Raw genomic sequence first — 23,146 nt, forward strand, 5'->3', positions numbered from 1 at the left:
TACAACATCCCATTTGGTACAGCTCTTTTCTCAGAGCTCCCCAGAGCTTGGCAAGCTACCCCAGTCTCCAACCTTTACGCGGGGAAGCCTGTTCGGAACCTTAATTAGCACCAATAACCATCATCTCAGAGATGTGATGCTGCATGCAAGGGTCAATCCCCAAGAACCCCCAAAGCCCGGGCTGCTTTCCAATTGGTGGGACATATTCTTCCGTTGGACAACGGTTAAAGAGGTCTGCTGCATGTTGCTTGATGGTGGGATGACAGCACGGAACCGAGGTCTTATGGGCATAAAGATGAAATTTGCAAGTGATGAACGTAATCACATTCTTTTCTTGGCGGTTGAACGGTTCGTCGAGTGATGACGTCGTAAGGGTACATTGAATCGGTTATTGTTACCCTGAGACGGTGCTCTGTGAGTCTTGGCCCCAATGGCAGGGTTTGAATTCATATTAAAGGACCACGTTCTGCTCAATCCAGAGGGTTGCAGTTGGAAGTCTTGATTTCTTGATATGTGAGCCAGGATACTCTGACTGTGATTTTTGCTGTTGTAGCTGATGGCTTCTTGTCATCATTGCAGACAATAGCCAAGATACTCCATGATGGTAAATTCGCAAACAAACACATGCTATTCAGCCATAGAGCTACAGCTGAGCCCTCAACGTGAGCTGTTGCTGCCTCAGCTGGGCTGGTGCTGCGGCTGAAGAAGCAACTCAGCCAGGCTGAGGCCAGTCATCTGACAAGATTTCAGCCACATTAACGACAATGCTTGAAAACGTGTGATTAATCAAGTGACGCTTGCGTAATAGCCCCAGAAAAAATTGGTGCCTGATCTTTCTTAGACTTCAATCATTCAAGCCAATGCTTCACATCTGCTCTTTTGCATAACAACGCAACGGCGATACTCGCAACTCCCTGGGAGCATCCTTATCATGTCGGCTTCCTTTTCGATAAAAGATTTAAACCCTCACCGCGTGTTTGAATCATTGTGCCAAAAATGCCAAGCGTTCTCTTCCGCATTCAACAGAAGTTATACCTCATCAAAAGACCGTCACCCCTTTGACCACCATGAAAACTTTTTGTCGCTGCAAGCTTGTGCTGATGCTGGATGTCCGCTCTGCCAGTTGATATGGCAATACGCGGTTTGGGATTGTCAGCTGACAGAGCCTTTTCAGAATCTACTCATGACAGATTGGCGATATGAGGGGTCCAGCATAAAAGTCAAATTGACAACCACCAACCCTTCGTCCAACATTTTCCCAGCTTATGAAACCCCTCATGAACTACTTGCCCTCGGCGTTGAGTTTCCCCCGCCTTCCTATCACGAAATGGGCATTCCCACTACCGAATTGGTTCAAGAATATCTTGAGGAGATGAAAACAATCTCAATCAAGGGTATGCGACAAAGCTTAGCTCGTGGAAGAACTCTCTGACGTCTGTAGAATCAATACCTGGCCCTGAGAACGAGGACTTGAAGGAGCTTATTCGAACGGAAATTTGGCCATGGATCCGGAATTGCGAGTCTCAACATGCACAATGCGCAGCGTTTGCGGCGGCCGCCGTCCCTACAAGGCTCATTGATGTTGGCCTGGATGGTGATGAAATGGTAAAGATGATCGAAACAGATCAGAAAGCTCTCGAGTACATCGCATTGAGTTACTGCTGGGGAAAGGGAACGGGGAACAGCAAAGCAAGAACGACGTCAAAGAACATACAATCTCGCCTGAATGGAATCCTGATCAAAGATCTCCCAGCCACCATTCAAGATGCTATTACCATCACTCGACTGATGGGAGTCAGGTACATTTGGATCGATGCCATCTGCATTGTTCAAGCAGATGGACCAAATGACCCGGGGGACTGGGCGACTGAAGCGGGAAGGATGGGCGACTACTACTCTGGCTCCCTATGTTGCATTGCTGCTTCTTGTGCTAAAGGCAGCACCGAAGGCTTCCTGAGAGCGAGACCACTCGGGCGATTCAAGATCAAACCAATTCCAGTACCATTCAAGGACGAATTGGAAAACCAGAGGTATTTGTGGGCTCAGCTCCGACCTACCTTGGATAGCGCTCGCTGGACATACCGAGTTAGACACCCCCTGATGGAACGCGGATGGTGCCTCCAGGAGAGAGTTTTATCCCGTCGAGTGCTGCACTGGACTTTGAGCGGCTTGTTCAAGGAGTGTCGAATGACGCACCCTCTTATTGAGAGTGACCAACCAAAGGATATGGAAAAGGAACTCGTTAGGCACCACATTCTCTCACTAAGCAAAAGGGAAGCTCTCGGCGAAGCATGGTGTGAACTGGTCCGCGACTACTCGAATATGAAGCTGTCCTTTGCATCAGATAGGATGGTGGCCATCTCGGGAGTTGCAACTTTGCTTTCCCGAAAGCATGACGACGACTACTTTTACGGCGCATTCAGATCAAGCTTGGCAGAGTGTCTACTCTGGTGGTCAAGTCAAGACCCAAACACTGAGTATCCGGGTTGGTCTTGGCTTTCAGTCATGAAGAATATCGATTTCCCAACGTTGTCGGTAGCCAACACTCGGATGGAGCAAGATACCAGGCAATCACTGATTCGCCAAGTTCTTCCCAACCCTTTTCCAAAGACTCATGGGTTGATAAGCCCTGGAAGTCGTTCAGATCAGACACTGGAGATTGGGGCACCCTTGATTGAACTCGAACTGGCTGAAAAGACGGTACCTTACCACTTACAAGTGAAAATCCCGGATACAAGCAAGCTATTTGCAGGATGGAATTGTTTGTACCAGGGAAGGCCTGTGGAAGGAAAAGCTCGCGGGAGTGGTGGTTCTGTTGACGTGTTGCTCTTGCTAGGAGGGAGAGAATACAACGGGCTTGTCTTGACCAAGAAGAATGACCAAGAATGGGAAAGAGCGGGTATAATTACTATAAGGTCGGACGATGAGACTGCAGTGCAACGTGTGGATGGATTCATCAGGAAGGTTGTTCTTGTATAGACTTGATGTTATCAAACGTTGAGCTGATTCCCCAACACCTTAATTCTCTTGAATTACGTATTTGACCACCAATAGTTATATAAGCCCCGTCAGGCGGAAAGAGAAAGAGAAGGACAGACCATGAGTACTTGGAGTCACAATTCTACGAGACGTTAGACTAACTCAGCATAATTAGGCAAACGTACCTTTCAGGATATGATGCAATATTAGTGATGGGCCCGCCGCCGCCAAGATCAATATCCATCCCTGGATGATAATGATCACCGGTGCCTCTCTTCCAGACCTGATGGCTCGGTTTCTCCATTACGTCTTGGACGTACCCATCCTCTGGTCCAATATTCTGAGCAAGAGGTGTGCTAATGATGAATTCATCCAGGTTCTCGAAAGCTGAGAGAGCTTTTATGAGCTCGCTCTTGCTGAACTGATCAAGCCTGTAATGTTTCCACTGAAGGATGGACCGTCTTGGAAACGTGGAGAGAGTCCGGGCAGACATCCAAATCTTGACGCTCCTCAGGTTTCTGAACCGGTCCATCTTGAGCCAGTGAAAGTCATAGGGGTCATGAAGCTGTTCTGGGTGATCGGGCTCTTTTTCTTCTGAGAATGTACATGGGACTTCGAGTTTGAATGTGGGGTGGAGGCCTAACTCGATGCTTGTCGTGTTCTCGAGGAAGGCTCGAGGTGCTCCTCCAAGTTCTGGTCGTGGTGATGTTTGAGGATCACAATAGCCTAGCCACAGCTGCCAAGCAACTATGTCTGTAAAGATAAATGTGGTTGATCTGTACAGAGACTCGACGATTTCAGGAGACCTAGGGAGTTAGCCGCATCATAAGTAGCTGTGAAATTCTTACAAGAGCTTGCAGCACAGCAAAATTGGCATATAAGGGCTACCAGTCCAAGGGGGTTCGATGACTGGCGGAGGTCTGATTGCGTCCTTGGCCCTTTTCACCTTTTCCACAGCCCGTTTCCACCTGCTAGGAGGCTTGGGTGGCGGTGGCCTGGATCCTCTGTCCCAGAGTGGTGTCAAATTCATGGGATCTTTGGCCACGTCTTTCCAGCAGCGACAGCCCGATGTGCTGACAGAGTTACCATGTGGACCATAATTACCCTCGATATATTCCCTGCCGTACTTTTGTGTGATTTCAAGCCAGCATTCCCAGTGGTTATCCCAAGGTGAAGAGAGAAAACCCTGGTAGTCAACGCGAGGAGACTCGGGTTTATGTGAGAAATATTCTTCGAGAAATATTCCTTTTTTGATTCGGAGCTGGTCGATTTCTTCCTGGAGTCGATCCTCGACTTCGAATTCGGGCGTGCAGCATTTCCAGCGGCAATAGTGAGGTTTGGCGTCTTCGTCTGATGATCCCCAATGGGCTACAATGTGTTGGCGGAGACCGATGAGGCGCCAGACCTCGAGGTAAATAGCATCTCGGACTTCGCGGGGGAGTTTGACAAGGGGAGAATTTGACTGAGGGTTTGGTTCTGACATGGTGGAAGGAAGACTGTTGATGGTGATGGATGAATGTAGAGGTGAAAGATGTTGGATATGGTCGAGATAACGTGGAATGATGACCTGGCTCGAGCAATGCCGTTGCAGGGATCCAGTCGTGTTGGTCCAAGGTTTGCTTTGCGAGTAGATTAGATTGGCTGAGCACATGGAAATTTCACTCTGATTAGCTGGAATCGACCCACTCTGTTCAACATGAAACGAAAGGATCAGAAACACGATCCTTCGGCCCTTCATTGTGTCGGTGAAGCGGCCGTAGACCTGGCATTTCATTCGTATCTTGACTGTTTGGGAGTTCTCTGCGAAATGACCGACGCCGGGTTTGGCTCCGTCAATCATGCGGTCTAGAGCGGAACCGTCTTTAGGACCGCCCCTCTTGTTTTTTCTCGGCCCGCCCGCTAATTTACCCCCCATCATGGGCCAACTCTAAAGAAATCTCCTTGCTTGCGCGGGGACTGTCATAGTGTACCGAGCTGGGATCTAGACCAATTCTGATTAGACTCTTCTTAGGCTTACTAAAGTATAGATAAGGGATTAACATATTATCATATAATTTTTATATAGGCTTAGATAGTGCTTTATTACGCCCAGGCAGTCCTTGCGCAAGCAAGGAGATGGGGAGTATTTTCTCGACATCAACACTACAGAGTGGAACTACAGAGGCTCCCTGAACCTGTTGTATCTTGATAGCAGATGCGTCTCGACAAGACTACCGTACTTGAAGGATCTACTGCTTGTTTGAAGATTTCTCGAGGGCCAACTCGTTGCCCTTCTTGTTAGGTGACCACCCCGCTTTCCCCGACCTCGTCCTTGTGCACGGCCAGCCTGTGCAGAACAAGACAATGCAGCTTGTGATTGTGGCTGAATTCCTCTGCCAACATTGGGGGCATGATGACAATGTACCGTAACTGGCTTTCTTCCACCAGTCACATCACAGCCTTACACAGCCCCCAACGTGGGGTAGCATCAAAACCAAGGTCATCGTCATCGACCGAGCTTATTTCAGCTACTCTTTGAAGCTACACAATCATTCAAGATGCCTCTCAAGGAACACGCAAAGGCCCTGTCTGCCTCTCTGGCCGAGGCAAAGCTCGTTCCTGGCGTGGCTGCCAGTCTTATCCCGGAGGACTTTAAGCCTACGACAAAGCTCGACGTCGCGTTTGACGGGAACGCCCTCAAGCTGGGGAACCTGTTTCGCGCTTCGCAGTGCAGACTCGCCCCGAGTATTCGCTTCTCGAAAGAGGTTTGAGGCCTGTTCATTGTTCGAGGAAGATGCTTACTCTGTCCAGCCCGATAGTCCGTCTGATGCGACATACATGCTGTTGCTCGTCGACCCTGATGCTCCTACCCCAGATGATCCCAAGTTTGCTTTCTGGCGTCACTGGGTTCTTCCAGGCTTGATGCCTCTTAGTGGTGACGAGGGAATGGTCGCACAAGTTCAACCTGCTTTGACAGAGTACCTTGGACCCGGCCCCAAGGATGAGTAGGTACACATGCCTGTCCGAGATGCGATAGTAACCGTTTGTAGCTCCAAGCCTCATCGATATTTGTTTCTCCTCTTCCGACAGCCCACGACCCTGGATCTGACGAAGGAGGATGTTGGAGGTGAAGAATTCGTGCAAAGACGATCGTTCGATCCGGCCAAGTTTGTTGAAAAGCACAATCTTCACCTGGTGGGTTTGAACTGGATGCTGGGGGCTGGAGATGGATGGAAAGAGTGAGTTTAGCTCAAGTATGAAGGGAACCAACGATTACTGCTTCGATGTCGAGTTAATATGCAATGGGGCACAAGGTGATGAATCATATGAGCTCGCATGAGATAAAGCTGGGACATTGAGTTAGGCGGTTGGACGTATGACTGTAGACTGATATGACCAAAGCAATCAACGAGGCCTATTCCTGAATCTGTGAAAATTACCACAAAACTCCCCTTGACTACCTATTGTATATGAAATCGATTGGTAGAGAAAGCCCTAGAAGCGATTGCACAGAGCCAGTCGAGAGAGATACAAGGGGAAGGATATCAATGGTAAAAATGGCAAAATAATAAAGATGGCAGAAGATATATGGCAGGAATTGAACAAGATAGAAGGGATAGGAAACTCTATTTTCTAGCAATATTCTTTTTTTTCTAGCTATGCCACCGTCCGCCCGGTGCAGTAGGTATGATATTAATCCCAATGATAAAGCTTTGCAGGCTTTGTTGCAGGTTGTGCTCTTTTTCAAGGTAGAAAGTTTGTTTTGTTGAGGTCGGCCCGTATCATGGGGCAACGACGGCAACCCCGGTGGAGGTTGATCTAGTATCGGCCTCGGCGGTATGAAGCTATCAATGAGTACAGGTAAAGCTTTTGGCAGAGTTCACGTCCCCTTTCCCGTCATATCGCAAAGTGCTTGGATATGGGCACAGATTGCGGGTGATAGACTTGCCACCCGTGACTGCTTCCGCAAAAAGAGTATCAGGGCTGATTCCCTTCTCAACCCAATCCACAAGAGCCGACAAAGGTTCTGTCGGATTTGGGCCAACTCCTCCGAAACAATGACCTGCTCCTGGGGCTAGAAACAAACGATAGAAACTATCCAACTCGGCCTGGCTGCTGGCCTTTTTGCGCAGCCTATCCCAGTAAAGAACTGTGCCGCCGTGCATGACTAGAGGATCAGCCATGCCGTGCCATGAGAGAAGCTTGCCGCCTGCGTTTTTGAAAGTCGTGAGATCGGGGTTATCGGATCCCACCGAGTCAGTCAGTCGATCAACTGACTGCTGGAACAGGTGAAAGAAATCCGACAAGGACAGCTTGGACGTATCGAGGGAGGGATCTTGGGCAATGGCGTACTTGAACCACGCTTGGGCTGTCAAAAACGGGGCAGGTACTGTTGTGCCGTTGACAGTTGTGGTGTTGGCCAAACCATCAAAGTCTGCCCCGGGAGGAGTTCCATACCATAGAGTCTTGCCACTGGGATCGGCAGGACCTTCGAGAATTTTGGCTACCAACTCGGCATGCTTTTTGGTGATGACCACTGTGCCACCGGTCTCAGTGCACTCGGTTTTCTTCGACACAAGCTTCGAGGTATCGTAGCGGCACTTCTCAGGTGCAGAGATGAGACCATCTCGAGCACCATCTAGTGCATCGCATGCTTCGATAATGGCATCTTGGTATGCTCTGAACACACACTGAGGCGGCACAACAATGTTGGTCATCAATACAGAAGGCCAGAATTCGGCAGGCGAGAGTTGAGGCGCGTTGATGGCTGGAGCATTGGCCAGAATGCCATCAAAATCGTCAGGGTGTTTCTCAGCTGCAAAGTATCCTTGTCGGCCGCCTTGGGAGCAGCCCGTGTAATAGGAGTATGCAGACTGTTTTCCGTAGAACGCCTTAACGGCAGCTTTCCCGATAACGGCCAAGTCGTGGATGGATCGATGGGCAAAGTTCTCCAGCAGCACTTCATTGACTGTGCCGTCATCTCTCAGAAACCATTTGGTTGTCTGAGAGTCAATAGTGTTGTTGAGTGTTAGGCCTGCATCTGTGAATCCAGCCGCGTAGCCCTGGGCCGCGGGTATAACCAGGTTCATCTCATCACCAGCTGAGATACCTGATCCTCCTGTTGCCATGAATCGACCATTCCAGTTCTGGAGTGGAAGCCATATTCCCACTTTGACTACATCATCAACGCTTTGGTGCTGCAGAGAGAGGGTGAGGTTGCAGATGTTGACTGTCAGCTGAGAGCCCGGAGGTGTATAGTTTTGTCGTTCGGATGTCTCAGCATGGAGGATCGTCAACCCCGGAAACGTTCCAAGTTTCAGATCAGAACAAGACTTGGGGCTTGCATTGACTGAAGCAACCAAGCTACAATGGGACAGAAATGTTGTCAACAATGTGAGTGACTTCATATTGAAGATGGATGTGGAACATGATGTGACTCTCAAGAAACCTGCTGGGACCTGCATCGGTTTAAGTACAAAGATAGTTGGGAACTCCGAGCCTTGGCAAGCGGGGTCAGGTTGACAGTTGATCCGTTTTACGGTAAGACGGTTGATTGAAAGCTCCTATTATCATCATTTGCCGGCTGCGGTGTCGATCGGTTCCGCCGCGTAGCCGTCTTAGGTGAGATCCAGAAGAGGACTGACGACGCGCTCGCTACGCTCGACAAATCATGAACTTATGAGTTATACAAGGAGTAGTGTAACACGCCGTCTTACAGAACAATGCAGCCCGTGTAATAGTTCACCTGGCAGAACCTGGGTAGCTGATCCGGGATGCTCTTTATGGCTTGCTGTAGCTGACCCGAGACTATCAGCATGCTTACAACATGTCGTTCCGAGGTGCGTAACCACGGGACATACTTAGCATAACGATAATCAGCTGCGAACCTAGACACCCATAACTTTGAGCTGCAGGAAATGAAAGAACATGTTTGGATCTTTATTGCATTCGAGTGGGGGGATTCTCATTACCGAGATCCAGGCGAAAAAGAGAAAACGCCAGATGCACACATGCTCTATACCTCGACGCCATTAACCGCTGTAGCAAGCGTGTGGACATCTTCATCTACCTCAAGCTGACGGCGAAACGCTTCAACTGCTTCAATAACTCGGTCCAGCCCCAGTTGCAGATACATCTTTTCGTGAGCAAACGCGATGCGAAACCACCCGGGTACATCGCCTCCAAAGTCAGCTCCAAGTGCGAGAAAGATTCTGTGCTTCAGTAAAGTCGTGTAGAGCTTCTCTTCTAGATCCCACAAAATCTTGTCGGAAGATATGCCTGCCTCTCTCTGCCTTGTCACGGCAGCATGAATCTGCGCTCGAATGGGACCAAATAAATCAGCCCAGATGAACAAGCCAGCGTTGGAGCCCTCCTTGTAAGGAATCTGATGGCCATCTAGAAACTTGGCTATCATGGTGTAGTTGTCAGCTAGGCGTAACCGATTCGAGCTGATAAAGGATTCAACAAAGGCGTCGTCAGAGAGAATACGCGAGGTAGTCAGGTCAGCTAGAGACGAGGGACAAGTGAAGTTGGAGATTGCTTCGCAAGCCCGAATGAAAGCCTCGTTTCGACTGATGACACATCCAATTCTGATGCCATTGGAGCCAAAGTCCTTGACAAGTTAGCATACCGGCTGCGTCGTTGTTGTTGAAGTTCTAACCTTGCTCATTCCCCAAACGACGTGGATTAGGTCTCGATCAATAATGCCATCGGGGTTGATTGCCAGGACTGACGTAAACTCGGGAGCTTCAGGGAACTTGGGGTTCTTCCAAACTGATAGAGCATAAATCTCATCGCAGATAAGATGAAGATTATACTTTTGACAGAATGTCATGTACGCCTCAGTGACCTCTCGGGTATAGCAACGACCTCGTAAAGATTAGGGTGGCCTGGAAGAGAAATTGGTGTAGACTTACCCAGGGGATTGTGCGGGTTGCAGAGAAGAAGCGCTTTGACACGTATCCCCTGCGCTTGTGCGTCCACAAGAGCCTTTTCATAGACCTCGATAGCCTCTAAGCTGAATGGGTCCGTTTTTTTGAAGGACACGCCAATGATTTTTGCCCTGGTCTTCGGTTAGACCTCATCGAATCTATCAATATCGCCACAAGACCGTCACTCACTCAACCCGGCAGCCCAAATCAATAGGAAAGTTTCCATAATACGGGCGGCCAAGCAAGATGCCATCACCCTTATCACAGATTGAGAAGCCGGTCGTCTCAACCGCCTGACCCACACCAGAGGTAATGACGAGCTGGTTCTTGGTGACGGGCTCATGAGGGTTAAAGTTACGATTGACAAATCTAGCAATCGTGTCTCTAAGGCGATGAGAGCCGGAGAAGCCGTCACCACAGGTCAGAGAATGACTGTCGACGCTAAACTGCAAAAGTTGGTATCAGGGTGATAGTGAATCGGTGGAGGACTTACGTTCTTGGTCATGTGCTCGATCAGTTCCTTATGCATCAAAGTCTGCCAGACGTTAGCCTGGCCATCACCATGTATTCTCCAAAGTAGCATACGTTCTCGGCAACACCTAGACTGACATATCCGCCAGGGTTGGTCTCTGGGTGCCACAAGTCGCAAATCACATCTGACAGCGTCATCTTGCCGGTAGGAGTAGCCAACGCCTCGCCCCTGGTAGAAAGCTTTGTCTTTGAAGATGCCATGGTTTGCAAAGGATCAGTCTCGAGAGTGGAAATGTTGATGTGTTGATTCACTTGAGTGCTTTTTGATATGCCTGTTCAAAGTCAACATCTAATCAGCGGCGGGGTAGTAAGGTGGTGAGAAGCGACATTTTCTCCCTTGTTCATGTCAGCAAGTTGCCAAGAGCCAATCGCTAGGAGTTCTGGCCATGGTCTTGTCAAGAAAAAGGCGCGCCCAGTCTGCTTACGATTGAGGGGTTAGAGGCGCAGTAGGACTGGGTTTGTAAGAATGCGGTGGCGGATACTCAAGGTACTATTATCCTTTTGGCAAGACTGCAAGAGAAAACCTACGGTGGGTTATTGAAGCTTGGGTATAACTAGGCTATAGTCTGGCCTGCTTCCGATCTTGGTGTTCCCAACTTTGTTTTGCTTGGAAGACCAAGAAACCTCCAATTGAAACAGGAACCAAGCATGGGAAACCGGGCCGGTCTCTAGGCCCCTTTGAGTAAGCTTCAGATATGTCAAGACTACTCTATTTCTATTTATTTCTGGGAAGCTCGCTCCCCAAGCTCTCAGACCAAGTGAATGCATTAACAGTTATGAGAAATATCACAAGCTTGTACTTTTACACAATATGCGAACTGCCCATCGATAAAAGCCGGAGCCAAGTCCGTCTAACCGATTGAGTCCATGACGTTGCCATGACAGAACTAGCAGCACCTACACCAGTAAGGATTCGATTTATTTGTGCAAAAACCTTGAAGGTTCTCGACCACTCTTTTAACCTTTTAGACGTCATAGCGATTACATGCTCAAGGACGAGCCGAGAAGATAAAAGCACAGGTCATGGCCGTGAATTCGTCACAGTAATCCAGTACTCAATCAATCCCATCTGCTATCATGTCCTCAGATTCACCCACAAAAGTTTACTTCCCCTCCTTTGAGCTGCAAATCTGCGGCGAGTTCTACGCTCCCCTTGAGGGATCAGAACATCGCATTGGAGCTGCCATTGTCATTAGCCATCCCATGACTGGAGTTAAAGAGCAGACGGCTGCCGACTACGCCCGCGCCCTATCCAAGGAAGGCTTCGCTGTCTTGACCTTTGATGCTGGTTATCAGGGCGAAAGTTCCGGCAAACCCCGTGGTCTTGAAGATCCTCACCAGAGGGTCGAAGACAACAAGGCTGCGGTTACGTATTTGACGACTTTGAAAGACAAGGTCGATCAGGAACGTATCGGTGTCCTTGGAATCTGTGCATCGGGTGGCTACACTTCCTACGCTGCACAGTCAGACAATCGCATCAAGGCTCTGGCGACCGTTAGCGCCGCCTGCGTCGGTAGGATGACCCGAAATGGAGGTCTCTACGAGAACAACAAAGAGAGTCGGACGGCTATTGAAGTAGCCCTCGACGGCGCTGGCAAATGGCGCACAACTCACGCCAATGGATCTCAAGAGGATGCACCTCCCATGTTTGAGACGGACTTGTCAAAGATACCTGAAGAGACGGATTCGTTCTTCAAGGACGCGGCTCAGTATTACGGCACGAAGAGAGGACACCACAAGAGATCGGATCAAAAGGTTCCTCTCTCGAGTTACGATCTAATGGTTAGCTACGACTCGTTCAACTTTCAGCATCTCATCTCTCCTCGACCTTTGCTCATGATTGCGGGGTCAGAGGCGCAGACGCATCACTTTAGTAAGAATGCTGTCGAGGCTGCTAAGGATCCTAAGGAGTTGGTGACTATCAAAGGGAAGAATCATTTTGATTTATATGATGATCTTTCAGAGACGGTGCCGAAGCTTGTGGAGTTCTTTGCGGAGGCTCTGTGTAGGCGTCTGTGAGGGGAGTAAGGGTGGCAGTTGAGCTACGAAATTGACATGAATATGTGGAACATGACGAATGTAATGGTGAATACCTTCCTTGATTTGATTCATACAGAAAAAGTATTGCTTATTGAAACCCACTGTGTATCATGATTATCATCCAATCCGGCTTGACGTCCTGCTACTTTACAATCCCATATCCAACAATGTCCCACTTCCCTACCTCCTCACGTGCAAATCTCTCCCTGCCAATTCGGCTGCAAAAATGAGTATGCCATTTATTTAGGCTTCTCTGCTTCGGGAGAAACCTGTGGCTTTTGCTTCAACCCAGGAATACTATCCTTGATCTTGGCATAATTGTTGACACATTGCCCAGCACGAACCATTCGGTCGTTGATGTTTTGCTCCACACGGTTATATCGGTTCGTTGTCCCCTTTTCTAGACGCGCATATCGGGTAGTAGTGCCCTTTTCTAACCGTGCATACCGAGTGGTAGCTCCCATGACGATACTGTTGGTGACGTCGGTCTGTGTCTTTTCGATCCAAGCTTTTTGTTCATTGATAATGGCGTTGGATTGATCAGCAAGTGTCTCCCAGGCTTTCTTGTGCTTGTTGACGACGGTTTGGTGAAGTTTCTTGAACCGGCCTTTGGGCCCAGGTTGAGTTTGAGGTTCTTCTGGCTCGGGTGTGCTACTCGAGCTTTCGGTTGGTTGAGTGTATGCGGGTGAACTTGGTTGAGAGTAGCTGAGTTGGGATTGGGAGTATTCCGACTGTGGTGAATAGTATTTTGATTGTGGTGAAGAGGAATTTGGCTGTGTTTGAGAGGATTTGGATGGAGCTTGAGTAGGCTCGGGGCTGTAGGCATCCTTTCCAGGATGTATCACCATTTGCATCTGCGCGCTCCCATCATAGACCTCCTTCCCGGTATCGACGCGATGAGATTCCGTCTCAAAGTGATACACCTCCTTCTCGGATGCATCGATGGAAGCCTGATGAGCCGCTTCTTGAGGATCGTAGACTTCTTTCTCGTCTACAACAATCTCTTGAGATTGGGTAGGGTGATAAACTTCCTTCTCGGACGCGTCGGCATATAATATCGTTGTCCTGGGCTCGTAGACTTCCTTTTCAGATTCTTCAACATCTGGCCGCGTCACATAGACTTCCTTCTCTGTCGGATCAATCGCTGGTCTCCCATTGTCTGTTTTCTCTGCGTCATCGTCAGAATCCAGTGGCAACTTCTCAGGTACATCGGGTAGAGGTGTAACTGGAGGCCGACGACGAAAAGGATCTTCAGCCTCCAAAGGCGTCGGAGGAGTGATGATGATCTTGACGCTGGACATGTTGCGCGACAGAGACAGGTTGAATGACCTCACCTTGGGTTGCGTAATCCAAGGCGGGCGGCTGCACTATTTATTCATTCGTCTGTGCTCCTCGCCATTGAAATCCAAAACAAGCTAAGATGAGCAGGGTATCCTTGCTGATTAGCTAAGGGGCGATGCTGTTTGGATCGTCGCAGGTTTATCCGCATGCATTGTTAGTGGAAACAGGGAGTGGCTGGGATACGAGGGCTGTGTCATGGCTGTGAGTCCGAGATCTAAGCCACGATAGCGAGTCGTATGCATGGAGCGAGACCGAGTCTGATAGTGGCCCCTGTGGGGATCAAAAAACACGAGACTGACACTACCAAATCGCAACCATTAGGCCAACTTCAATCACCGATTTAATCACCATTATAAAAACGAAATAATATCAAATTTATATCTTTATAAAGAGAAGATCTTAGAGCATCATCTGGTCTATCTTCAAGTGAATTGAGGCAGTATTGAAGGCGCTGTGGCTATCTTGAAGCTGATGAGCTAGTCTCATGTTTTTTTATCCCCCCTAGTGGCCGTAGCATTTTTATAGAAGCTGGGCAATGCAGTTGAGATCTACTACAAGAAGGCGAAGAATGCGTCATTAATTATCTGAACTGACTATCTGTCGCAGTTCATACTTTGGCGTCCGCTCAATCCATCCCGAGTCTTTAGTCGCCAACATGCTCTCCCACATGAGCCATGGTCCATCCATCCCTCAATCAACACGACGACGCTTGCTTCCAGGCTCCGACTCCTAATCGATGCGCTCCTCAAATTCAGCAAATCGGTCATTCATGCTCATCTCTAGAGAAGCAAACCTCGCGTCGATATCCTTCTCAAGACGAGTCATTCGGCTGCTGGTAATCTTCTCCAACAAAAGGAAACGATCGACGGACCTCTTCTCCAGGCTGGCGAGTCGATCACTGACTTCTTTTTGGAATGCGCTGTTTCTCGCATCCCTGTTGTCGATGGAACGTTTGAGGCTTTTCATCTCGCCTCTGACCTTGTCCGACTCTGCCTTGGCCCTCTTCTCATGGCTAGAGACATGATCGTAAAACTCGTCCATCAGGTTGCCGATTTCGTGATCGTGCCTCTTCACCATCTTACCCATATCGATATTCTGAGCCTTTGCGGCTTCGATGACAGCTTCTTGGGCATCTTCTTCAATAATGTCGAGGAATTCATCGGCAAAGTTGGTGAAGAGTTGGGAGAGTCGACTTGTCTTGGGTGGAGGGGAGCCAAGGTTATCGCCGGCGAGGGTGCGGGAATTGGATTCCGCGGGAAGGGACTCGTTGTCTTCATCTTCGGAGACACTCGGGCTGGTGGAATCGGCGTGATCGAAATCTTCGCCGAAAGAATCATCGTCGTCGTTGCCGGGACTGGGGGTATGGTCGGTCGCATCTTCGACATGGTCGGTCAAGCTGGGAGTGCTATCATCGTATTCGATGGTTTCTCTGATGGAAGTGTCCGACATGATGAAGCTAATACTAGTCAGGCAACTATTCAGGAGGAAGTTGACGATGCGGAATGAATCAAGGTACTTACCGGCTGGTGCGAGATGCTGGTGGTTGCGGTGAAGAGTTGTGCAGGGGAGATCTGATAGCTGATGGTTAGCAGGACGCAGAGTCATAAAGCAAAATACTTCAACTTACAAGAAGTTGACCGAAAAGTATCTCGTTGCAAAAAGCAAAGCGACTCGACAGAATGAAGAAAGGAAGAGGCTTGATGCGAAGAAGCTTGATGCGTTGTGAGATGAAAGATCAGCAATTGAGTGAAGGAAAGAGAAGAGAAGAGAGGAGACAGAGAGAAGAAATAAACGGCTGCTTGAATTCACTTGCGAGTAAACAGACATATTTTATCAAGTAGAATGCACAATTGAGGAACCTATTGTTACCATGAGCGCGCCATTGCTTCACTTGGATATTTGCGTTTCAAGTAAGGCATCCTAAAAGGGATAAAGAAAATAAAGAAAATACCACTTTGGGTTAATGAACCAAAATGAGCGATTCAAACGGAAGTATTTTCCATTATTGCTAGATAATCCGTTTCGCCTTGCTCGTTGAAGAGGCTGTGAATCACAGCCGTTTGATAAGATGCACTGACGTCATAGGCTCTGCTCTCACATCTTTGCAACCGCTTTGGGCACATTCAAATCTTCTGTTCGTCGCATCCTTCGTCGAATTATTCTAAATCTCATGCATTGCGTTTTTCATATCGTAGGCGGAAATCTTTGATGGTAGCCGAATATGTAATGTGAACATGGACTTCCAATATTTCCATTTTCGTCCGCCGTCCTGAGCAGTCACTGATTTATCTTGAGCCTTCCCCAAGTTCGGCTGAGCCGACACTCGTACATCAGCGTAAACCGACTTTTGAGGCCACTAATATGTGTCAGCAACCCCAAATGTAGTTTGACCCAAACTCCCACTGGCCTCCCGGGTAGGCGCAAGTTTGGCATAATACTTGAGCCCATGGTGGTTGATGATATCGGCACGATTTCTTCGACCTCAGAACTACAGAAGGGAGCAAGCAGAAAGGATGAAATAGGGGATATAGTGTGTTTCTAGCTATCTAGATGTACAGTGGGTGGTTATTCTTGAGACTAGACCACTACAGTTGTTGAAACCCGAAACAGTCGTACACGTCTAAACAAACGGCGTGTTGAGCGCATGTGTTCTAGAATTCTGAAAGTGCCTCACTTCTTAACGGTAGCGTCCTATTCGTGGCTAATAGCGCTGGAAGTAACTATGTGGGAGACCTTAGGAGTTTCGTACAGGCGGCACACCGTCCAAAGCTGCCCGGGCAAGACGTGGTTACCCCAAGCGCGATGCGAGCACAGGTCGGCACAGGCAGTAAGCGTGTAGATATTCTTGTGCTCCTTCTTTAACCCCTCGACGTCATGATCTGCCGATATGTTAGCCTGTTAATATGCGTGAAGCATTAGTGACTTACGGCCAGCACCAGATTCGGCATTCTCTCTAGTGCCTAATCCTGTGCCTTGCGTTTCCCAACTCCTGGTCCGAGATCATTATCCGACATTAAACACACAGCACACCGTATGAAGGTTCCATCTTCAATCTTCTTTCTCCTCTCATAGTACAGTCTTCTATATTCCTCAAGCACCTCTTCCGATCGTTCGCGATGCTTCTCCTCCAGTGGTGGTGGCAAGATACCAGGTAGCGGATTATACCACTGCTCTTTAGGTGTCTTTGTTCCATCAACGCCTCGGAAGCTCTTCTCAGTCTCGGCATCATATGGCATGCGGTCTAAGAGGGCTTTGATAAGGGGAGGCGTACACGCGACGGCATCGACCACGTTGCGGTCGGCGTCTAAGGATCGGTATATGCCATCTTTACCCAGCATGTGGATTCCCATCAAAGTGGGGTCGTCTTTCATTTTGAGCATGATTTCTGATAATTCATGCTGGGCGGGAGAGAGGTCTTTTGGATCTGGGTATTCGCCATCGAAGAAGTCTTCGGCCATGTCGGGTGTGTCGGAGGCGTCTTTTGGTTGCGCCATTGTGAGTGATGCATGAAGAATGTGATATATAAAGGTAGAACGACGAATTTTTTATTCGTATACTCTTCATGCTGCTCTTTATATCGTATTTAGAGACCAGGCACATCAATACCCTGCTGATCCATGGCGTCGTAGTGTTGGTCGTCGATGATCCAACGGTCTAGACCACGGTCTCTGTCCAGGTCTCAGTTAATTTTTACTGCATTCTTCAACGACAAATCCTTAATGACGTTGAAATCTTCTCAATTTGGAAAATCGATCCAGACTGACGTAGTTGTCGTGTGGTCGATCGAGGTCTCGAACCGCCCAGGCTTCGTAATCGGCATGGCTTCCGATCTGCGCCACTCGGTTAAGGGCTCTTACTGGAACGGTATTCAATAACGATTGAGGATTTTCTGCAGAATGTGATGATTTGTCACAGATTTGACAGGATAGTATGCGGCGACCGTTGGATGCTAGGTGCATAAGTAGACCCGAAGCAAACATATGGCCTCGGGCATTTAAACGCTTGTGAAAAAGGTCAAAACTAACATTTGATGATGCGCGTCAGGTTCACAAGAACAAGAACTCGTAATGATTTGTCTAGCTAAACCCAAAGAATAGTCTTCTATGTAAGCTGGCATCCCATTTACAAGTTCTAAAATGCAGCCCAAACTCCAAACGCCAACCACCTACTGATGTGAAGAGCTGCCATTTGCGTCTCAAATCAAACACCAAGTCTCCTCGGTTTCGGTACGAGTACTCGCCAGTACCCAGTAGATCAAGTGCTATCCTCCAGATGAAACTTGTTGGAAATTCCCAACAACTTTGCAAACTCAGCCGTCTGCTGATTCGGATACTCCAGAGGTTGCTCTCGTCTCTGACCAACGTTTGGGTCGTACTCGGGTGCATGCCTGGCAAAGTTGTTGGGAATTCTCAAAAGGTCTTTGTCGACGATGTTCTCCTTGACCCAATCTTTGTGTTTAGGGATGGTTGATGCGGGAGACTTTTGTTTGCCTTTCAGCGGAGGTACAATTAGAGTCTCGGGATCTGGAATCCTCAGGGTGTCATTGTAGGCGCGAGTAATGGCCAACCACTCTGCATCGTAGCAAAGATGAAACTTCCCCCCATTAGAGGTTTCTGTAAGGGCAGACCCAGTTAGGAGTGTAGGAACTTTTAGCTCCTTGAGTTCCATGTAACTCGCAACGTCTTGGCCAGCCTTACTCAAGGCAAGAAACTCCGTTTGCTGGTTCCTGCCCACGGACTCGGATGAAGAGGCCTGTGACGGCTTGCGTCTAGACTTGAAAAGTGGAAGCACATCCTTGAGAGTATCAGGCAAGTCCAACTGCTTTACCGAGTCTTCCATCTTTGAACCTCGATGTTCAACTGTAGCCTCGAACCTTGCATGCATGTGTCCTGAGAACCAGTATGAAGGTCGAAGACCGTTCAAGACCTCTGCAGCCGGTTTACTTCCAAGGTTGTCAACTTTTGCACTTGCGAAAAAGTGAGGCTTCTCAGCAAAGAGTTGCTCATGGTTCCCGAACAACTCAACCCAAGTTGGCCAATCGTGACTAAGAGCAATGTCGACTGGTTGAGTAACCTGAAGCAGCTTTTGCACATCATATTCCCGAACATGATAAATCGAACGAATGAGATCTCTGTCGTATGGTAGTCGCTCGTCGTGAGATTTGCGGTAATCCGAGCCGTTGTAGATTCCTGAAAGTCCAGCAATGCGACAAGGTCCATAGTTGATGACCCCAGCTGCACCTAGATAGTAAATATTCGGTGCAAGCCAGCCTCCGTGATACAGCTCGAAAAGATAGTTGGATGCTTCGTGGTTACCGCCAATCACCAAAGTCAAGACGGGAGCTTTTGCAGCGCCGCTGTAGTACTTGTGAAAGTCTCCCATGCGTAGATACCTTCGAGGAACAGACATGCAATTCAAGTCGAGGTCATTTCGAACCGCCTATGATGTGAGTTTGAGTACTGGTGATGACGTCTTGGGGTTGCACCTGAAAGTCACCACAGATGATGAGAAAGTCGATTTCTGAGAGAGCCCATCCTTTTGCTTCACATTGGTTTTCGAGTGTCGCATAGATTGTATCTAACTCCCCGTGACCCTGGATTTTCGTCAATTCACAAGCGCTTGGTCACTCAAGATATTCACTCACACAGCCGACGACTGCAATTTTGAGAGTGGACGCAGTTGGGTCGTCAGATATAGTGAGAGTGTCTAAAGTCGCCATGACTGTGTCTTCATGTTCAACACAAAAAGATGAGAAATTCAGTTTATTTAATACTCACCACGATGGCTTCACTGAAAATCCAATGCATCCACCTCTAGGCACCCGTGAGTCAATAGTGAGTCAAAGCGACCCATAAGATGGTGTGACGTGACGCAAGGCAGATTATCACCAACCAATAAACACGCCCCGATTAGCTACACAGGTTACATCGGAAACAGTCTTTCATTCCCCGGCGTCTACTGCACAGCCCTGACACATCCAACGCCACCTGTGCAACAATACCACTCCAAGTCGGCTACTCCAAGCAACAGATCTACAGCTGTAGACAGCAGAGTTCGATACCCCGGGAAAACTCCGCCTTGGCGTTGGTCGCTTCGGCTCTGGACTGCATTTCCGCCCAGACGAATCCGTGCGCGGGCTAAACCCAAGATGAGAGCGGGTTGGATGCCTTTGGAGAAGCCACAAAAGGTTGAATGGGGGATTGGAGTGCAGCATTCCAGACGGTAGAGCATGATCCCCTGTGGCGTGTCCATCCGTGAGACGCCATGGTGACGCTTGCAGATGGGGTGATGATGTTAAATACCGGTCGGCCCTTGTTACCTTGCGCGGTAGAGTTCGTTCCATTGTCTGTCCTTCTCTTTCGCAACCATGGCTCCTGATATGCATCACGTTGATCGCAAGTCGCTCTACACGAGCCTTGAAGCTAGGATTGATTACCTGCACAAGTTTCTCGACTGGGATGACCGTAAGTCTTCGCCTCAGCTGACGGTGTCTTTCGCCATTGAAGGCAGAGCTGACACGTCGTAGGAGACATCGAGGCTCTCGCGTATGGAGCCCAGCACATCCAAAATCTCATCCCCGCCGTCGTCCACATCATCTACCACAAGCTCTCCGAGTTTGACATTACAGCCCGCGCCTTCGAGGTCCGAAACACAAGCTCAGAGTCGCCTTCCAAAGATGAGCTTAGCTCAGATAGCTCCCTGCTGATGGAGCGACAAAACTTTTTGAATTCGTACCTCACCAAGATGTCGCAACTCAGCAAAGGGTCCTCCGATCAGTCCAAGATGGCGTTTTGGGAGTATCTTGATAGTGTTGGGTAGGTCTTCTATCATATCATGTGAATATTTCTGACGAGTCAGTGCTATGCATGTCGGCTTGCAAAAGAGCAGAGAGCTCCGCATCGACTACATCCACATCAGTCTTACTCTCAGTCTGATACAGAGCGTCATGTCGCAAGCCATCCTTGACCACAGCTCGATTCCGATCTCCAGGAGGGCCGCCATCGTCAAGTCGTTCAGCAAGGTCATCTGGATACAGAATGACCTTTTTGCTAGGTGGTATGTCCGCGATGGAGAGGAGTTTCCGGATAATCCTGCTGTCGCCAGGATACAGGTGCCTCGAGGAAATGGTACTGCCATTGTTGCGGCCAGTGCGCCAGGTGCAGCACCCACTACAGCTCCTGCACCCGCTGGGCCTTCGACTTGTCCTTTCAGTGGAATGTCAAAAGAGATTGGACTCAAGGTGGGACATTGAGATGGGACAAAGGTTGGCTGGTTGGGGCAGTTCCTTTTTTATTAATCACCGAGGGTTCTTGAGTGAGTCTGGTACTTGTGTGCGTTTGAGATGGGCGGTAAACGATCAGGATATTACCATAGCTTTCTATCCAAGTCTAAAAAATGTCCGAAATGGACTAGCCTTCCTGCCTTGTATCTCTACCTGGAACGTGTGAGGCCCATCAGCTTGCAGCCGTACTGCTGTTGGCGTCCTCGACATCTCATCACTGTAAGATGGAACATCTGAATTAGTTCTTACAGAGAATGCCCTCATTGCCCTCCTTGCCCTCATACTGCTTGAGGCTGTATGGGGACGAAATTTTGAGTGAGTGAGAAGGTTGAATGTCGTAGTTACGATTGAGGATGCGTTGTTATCGCTTATGCTACGCTGTAAGGCATTGATGCGAGCATGGCACATATATACTCATTAGATATACAGTTGTATAGTTGAAAATAGTAGTTAGAAATGGGGCATGGATGTCGGGTAGGTCTGAAGGGCGAGGAGACCCTTGGGTTCGAAGCAGTATATGCCTTTTTTGACAGGCTCATCAGAGGAACAATAGTCAATACCTGCCCTGAAACTACTTTCATATCACATAGCGTTCAAAATCGAGTTTCATTAATAGATTTACATCCTCGTCATCTTTGAGTCACTATGCCCGAATTCTCACCCTGGGCCTTAGCCACTATGCACTTCTTCAGATATTACAACCACCTTAACCTCGGGTATCTGCTTCGAAACAACACAGTATTCTAACGACCTCTGCCAGAATCTTATCATCCAAAATTCCAAGACGCCTGCCATCTTCGGCCTGAAATCAACGTCTTCACTACCCTTCCCGCTTCGCTGGTAGCTCAGGTACCGTTGGCCCAGAATACGCCAGCTCAGCCGGCCGTGATTGGTCATGTAACTCGCTAACAGGAGGTGGAAATTGATTATGCTGTGGTGGTAGCTCTGCAGGACCTTGACCTCCCTGGTATGTCGAGTCGTGGGCGTATCCGCCTTGGTGTGTTTGCTGTTGCGGTTCTTTTGCCACTTCCAAGCCAGAATTGTCCCCTGGTGCAGGGGCGGCGTTAGCTACCTTCAAGGCCTTGATCTCTCTGTTCTTCTTCGTGAAAAGCCAAATGAGGCCGGCAACAAGGGCAACACCAACAGCAGCGCCGATGCCGATGCCAGCCTTGACACCTGCTTTGAGACCTTTGGAGGACGAAGAATTCGAAGAGTTGTTGCTACTGGAGTCATTCCCACTGCTGGAGTTTGAGTCGGAGCCTGAATTACCCGAGTTCGAGTCGGAATCTTGATTGTTGCCATTTGATACGGTTCTTTGTGGACTCCCACCATCCGTGGTCTGAGTGGCATCGTCGTTGCTGGAGCTTGTCGGCTGATCGCTCTCTGAGCTGCTAGTCTCGGCTGGATCTGGTGGCGAGAGTATCCCAGAGCCTTGTGCTTGACGGGCCTCAACAGTCCATCGCGGTGATATTGCAGATTTTCCAGAAGTGTCATTGATCTGAAAGGCGTACTCGGAGTCTCCAAGAATCTCGGAGAGGTGCTCTGGTACGCGGAAGACGAGGGAGCTTTCTGTGTTGCCGGCTGATGAGGATTAGCTGGTGGACAATAGGAACAATGTCTTACTTACAGGCTACCTTCCATAGAGACTGCCATTTGTCTTCTGCCCGTCTCACAAGAGTCACGGAGACTGGTCCTTCATGGCCATCCCATTCGATGGTAAAGGGCTGGTTGCGGTTGACTTGCCAGTTTCTTGTCACCCAGGTGATGCCATTTTCTTGTGGTTTGTCCAGGTCGTCCTTGCCGGCTCCGATGGAGAAGGCCGATAAGACATACGTGAGAGAGCGACCGAGGAGCATTGTGGATGAGTAGAGCTACGCTGAAGTTCACAAGATCCTGTAACTTCTGGCTCTCGGACTTTCTCAACAACGCAGACAAGCTCCTGTGAGGACGACGCGCTGCGACGCGGGGTGATGCATGTTTTATTTGTTGGCTAGTCTACGCCTCACCCTGTCGCTTGTGGCATGGTGCAGATGCTAGGGGTGCATAGTCTGATCTTCGTGCC

The 23,146-nt window shown here is 48.9% G+C and overlaps 12 protein-coding genes across 12 annotated transcripts; 4 read left to right on the forward strand and 8 right to left on the reverse strand.

The window, feature by feature from the left end:
• Positions 1-1,464: 1,464 nt before the first annotated feature.
• On the forward strand, positions 1,465-2,505 carry NECHADRAFT_25690 (uncharacterized protein; the record flags this gene model as incomplete). Its single annotated transcript, XM_003041971.1, has 2 exons — positions 1,465-1,998; positions 2,209-2,505. Coding segments are annotated over 2 exons (831 nt in total), but the record flags the coding sequence as incomplete, so codon positions are not given.
• Positions 2,506-3,054: 549 nt separating this feature from the next.
• On the reverse strand, positions 3,055-4,894 carry NECHADRAFT_86922 (uncharacterized protein; the record flags this gene model as incomplete). Its single annotated transcript, XM_003042036.1, has 3 exons — positions 3,055-3,121; positions 3,165-3,785; positions 3,828-4,894. The coding sequence occupies 3 exons, from the start codon at positions 4,892-4,894 to the stop codon at positions 3,055-3,057; spliced, it is 1,755 nt and encodes a 584-aa protein (XP_003042082.1).
• Positions 4,895-5,509: 615 nt separating this feature from the next.
• Positions 5,510-6,252, forward strand: NECHADRAFT_72804 (uncharacterized protein). Its single transcript, XM_003041972.1, has 3 exons — positions 5,510-5,723; positions 5,770-5,963; positions 6,009-6,252. The coding sequence occupies exons 1-3, from the start codon at positions 5,517-5,519 to the stop codon at positions 6,199-6,201; spliced, it is 594 nt and encodes a 197-aa protein (XP_003042018.1). The 5' UTR covers positions 5,510-5,516; the 3' UTR covers positions 6,202-6,252.
• A 620-nt stretch (positions 6,253-6,872) lies between these two features.
• Positions 6,873-8,204, reverse strand: NECHADRAFT_3048 (uncharacterized protein; the record flags this gene model as incomplete). Its single annotated transcript, XM_003042037.1, has 2 exons — positions 6,873-7,424; positions 7,467-8,204. Coding segments are annotated over 2 exons (1,290 nt in total), but the record flags the coding sequence as incomplete, so codon positions are not given.
• A 722-nt stretch (positions 8,205-8,926) lies between these two features.
• NECHADRAFT_97406 (uncharacterized protein) lies at positions 8,927-10,622 on the reverse strand (the record flags this gene model as incomplete). The annotated part of the gene is made up of 7 exons (XM_003042038.1): positions 8,927-8,974; positions 9,029-9,571; positions 9,620-9,828; positions 9,876-10,021; positions 10,080-10,336; positions 10,384-10,425; positions 10,500-10,622. The coding sequence occupies 7 exons, from the start codon at positions 10,620-10,622 to the stop codon at positions 8,927-8,929; spliced, it is 1,368 nt and encodes a 455-aa protein (XP_003042084.1).
• Positions 10,623-11,498: 876 nt separating this feature from the next.
• Positions 11,499-12,440, forward strand: NECHADRAFT_52587 (uncharacterized protein; the record flags this gene model as incomplete). Its single annotated transcript, XM_003041973.1, has 1 exon — positions 11,499-12,440. The coding sequence occupies one exon, from the start codon at positions 11,499-11,501 to the stop codon at positions 12,438-12,440; it is 942 nt and encodes a 313-aa protein (XP_003042019.1).
• Positions 12,441-12,502: 62 nt separating this feature from the next.
• NECHADRAFT_102054 (uncharacterized protein) lies at positions 12,503-13,791 on the reverse strand. The gene has a single exon (XM_003042039.1). The coding sequence runs from the start codon at positions 13,760-13,762 to the stop codon at positions 12,701-12,703; it is 1,062 nt and encodes a 353-aa protein (XP_003042085.1). The 5' UTR covers positions 13,763-13,791; the 3' UTR covers positions 12,503-12,700.
• A 740-nt stretch (positions 13,792-14,531) lies between these two features.
• On the reverse strand, positions 14,532-15,629 carry NECHADRAFT_86928 (uncharacterized protein; the record flags this gene model as incomplete). The annotated part of the gene is made up of 3 exons (XM_003042040.1): positions 14,532-15,258; positions 15,323-15,373; positions 15,430-15,629. 3 exons carry the CDS (start codon positions 15,627-15,629, stop codon positions 14,532-14,534), a joined length of 978 nt encoding a protein of 325 aa, XP_003042086.1.
• Positions 15,630-16,981: 1,352 nt separating this feature from the next.
• NECHADRAFT_29559 (uncharacterized protein) lies at positions 16,982-17,242 on the reverse strand (the record flags this gene model as incomplete). Its single annotated transcript, XM_003042041.1, has 1 exon — positions 16,982-17,242. A coding segment is annotated over one exon (261 nt), but the record flags the coding sequence as incomplete, so codon positions are not given.
• Positions 17,243-18,056: 814 nt separating this feature from the next.
• NECHADRAFT_52551 (uncharacterized protein) lies at positions 18,057-19,398 on the reverse strand (the record flags this gene model as incomplete). Its single annotated transcript, XM_003042042.1, has 2 exons — positions 18,057-19,241; positions 19,288-19,398. Coding segments are annotated over 2 exons (1,296 nt in total), but the record flags the coding sequence as incomplete, so codon positions are not given.
• Positions 19,399-20,181: 783 nt separating this feature from the next.
• Positions 20,182-20,883, forward strand: NECHADRAFT_28402 (uncharacterized protein; the record flags this gene model as incomplete). The annotated part of the gene is made up of 3 exons (XM_003041974.1): positions 20,182-20,266; positions 20,329-20,617; positions 20,661-20,883. Coding segments are annotated over 3 exons (597 nt in total), but the record flags the coding sequence as incomplete, so codon positions are not given.
• A 1,021-nt stretch (positions 20,884-21,904) lies between these two features.
• Positions 21,905-22,940, reverse strand: NECHADRAFT_86932 (uncharacterized protein; the record flags this gene model as incomplete). The annotated part of the gene is made up of 2 exons (XM_003042043.1): positions 21,905-22,665; positions 22,712-22,940. The coding sequence occupies 2 exons, from the start codon at positions 22,938-22,940 to the stop codon at positions 21,905-21,907; spliced, it is 990 nt and encodes a 329-aa protein (XP_003042089.1).
• Between the last annotated feature and the right edge of the window lie 206 nt (positions 22,941-23,146).

Source organism: Fusarium vanettenii, assembly GCF_000151355.1.
Source record: "Fusarium vanettenii 77-13-4 chromosome 11 genomic scaffold NECHAsca_39_chr11_5_0, whole genome shotgun sequence".
Classification (NCBI taxonomy): Eukaryota; Fungi; Ascomycota; class Sordariomycetes; order Hypocreales; family Nectriaceae; genus Fusarium; species Fusarium vanettenii.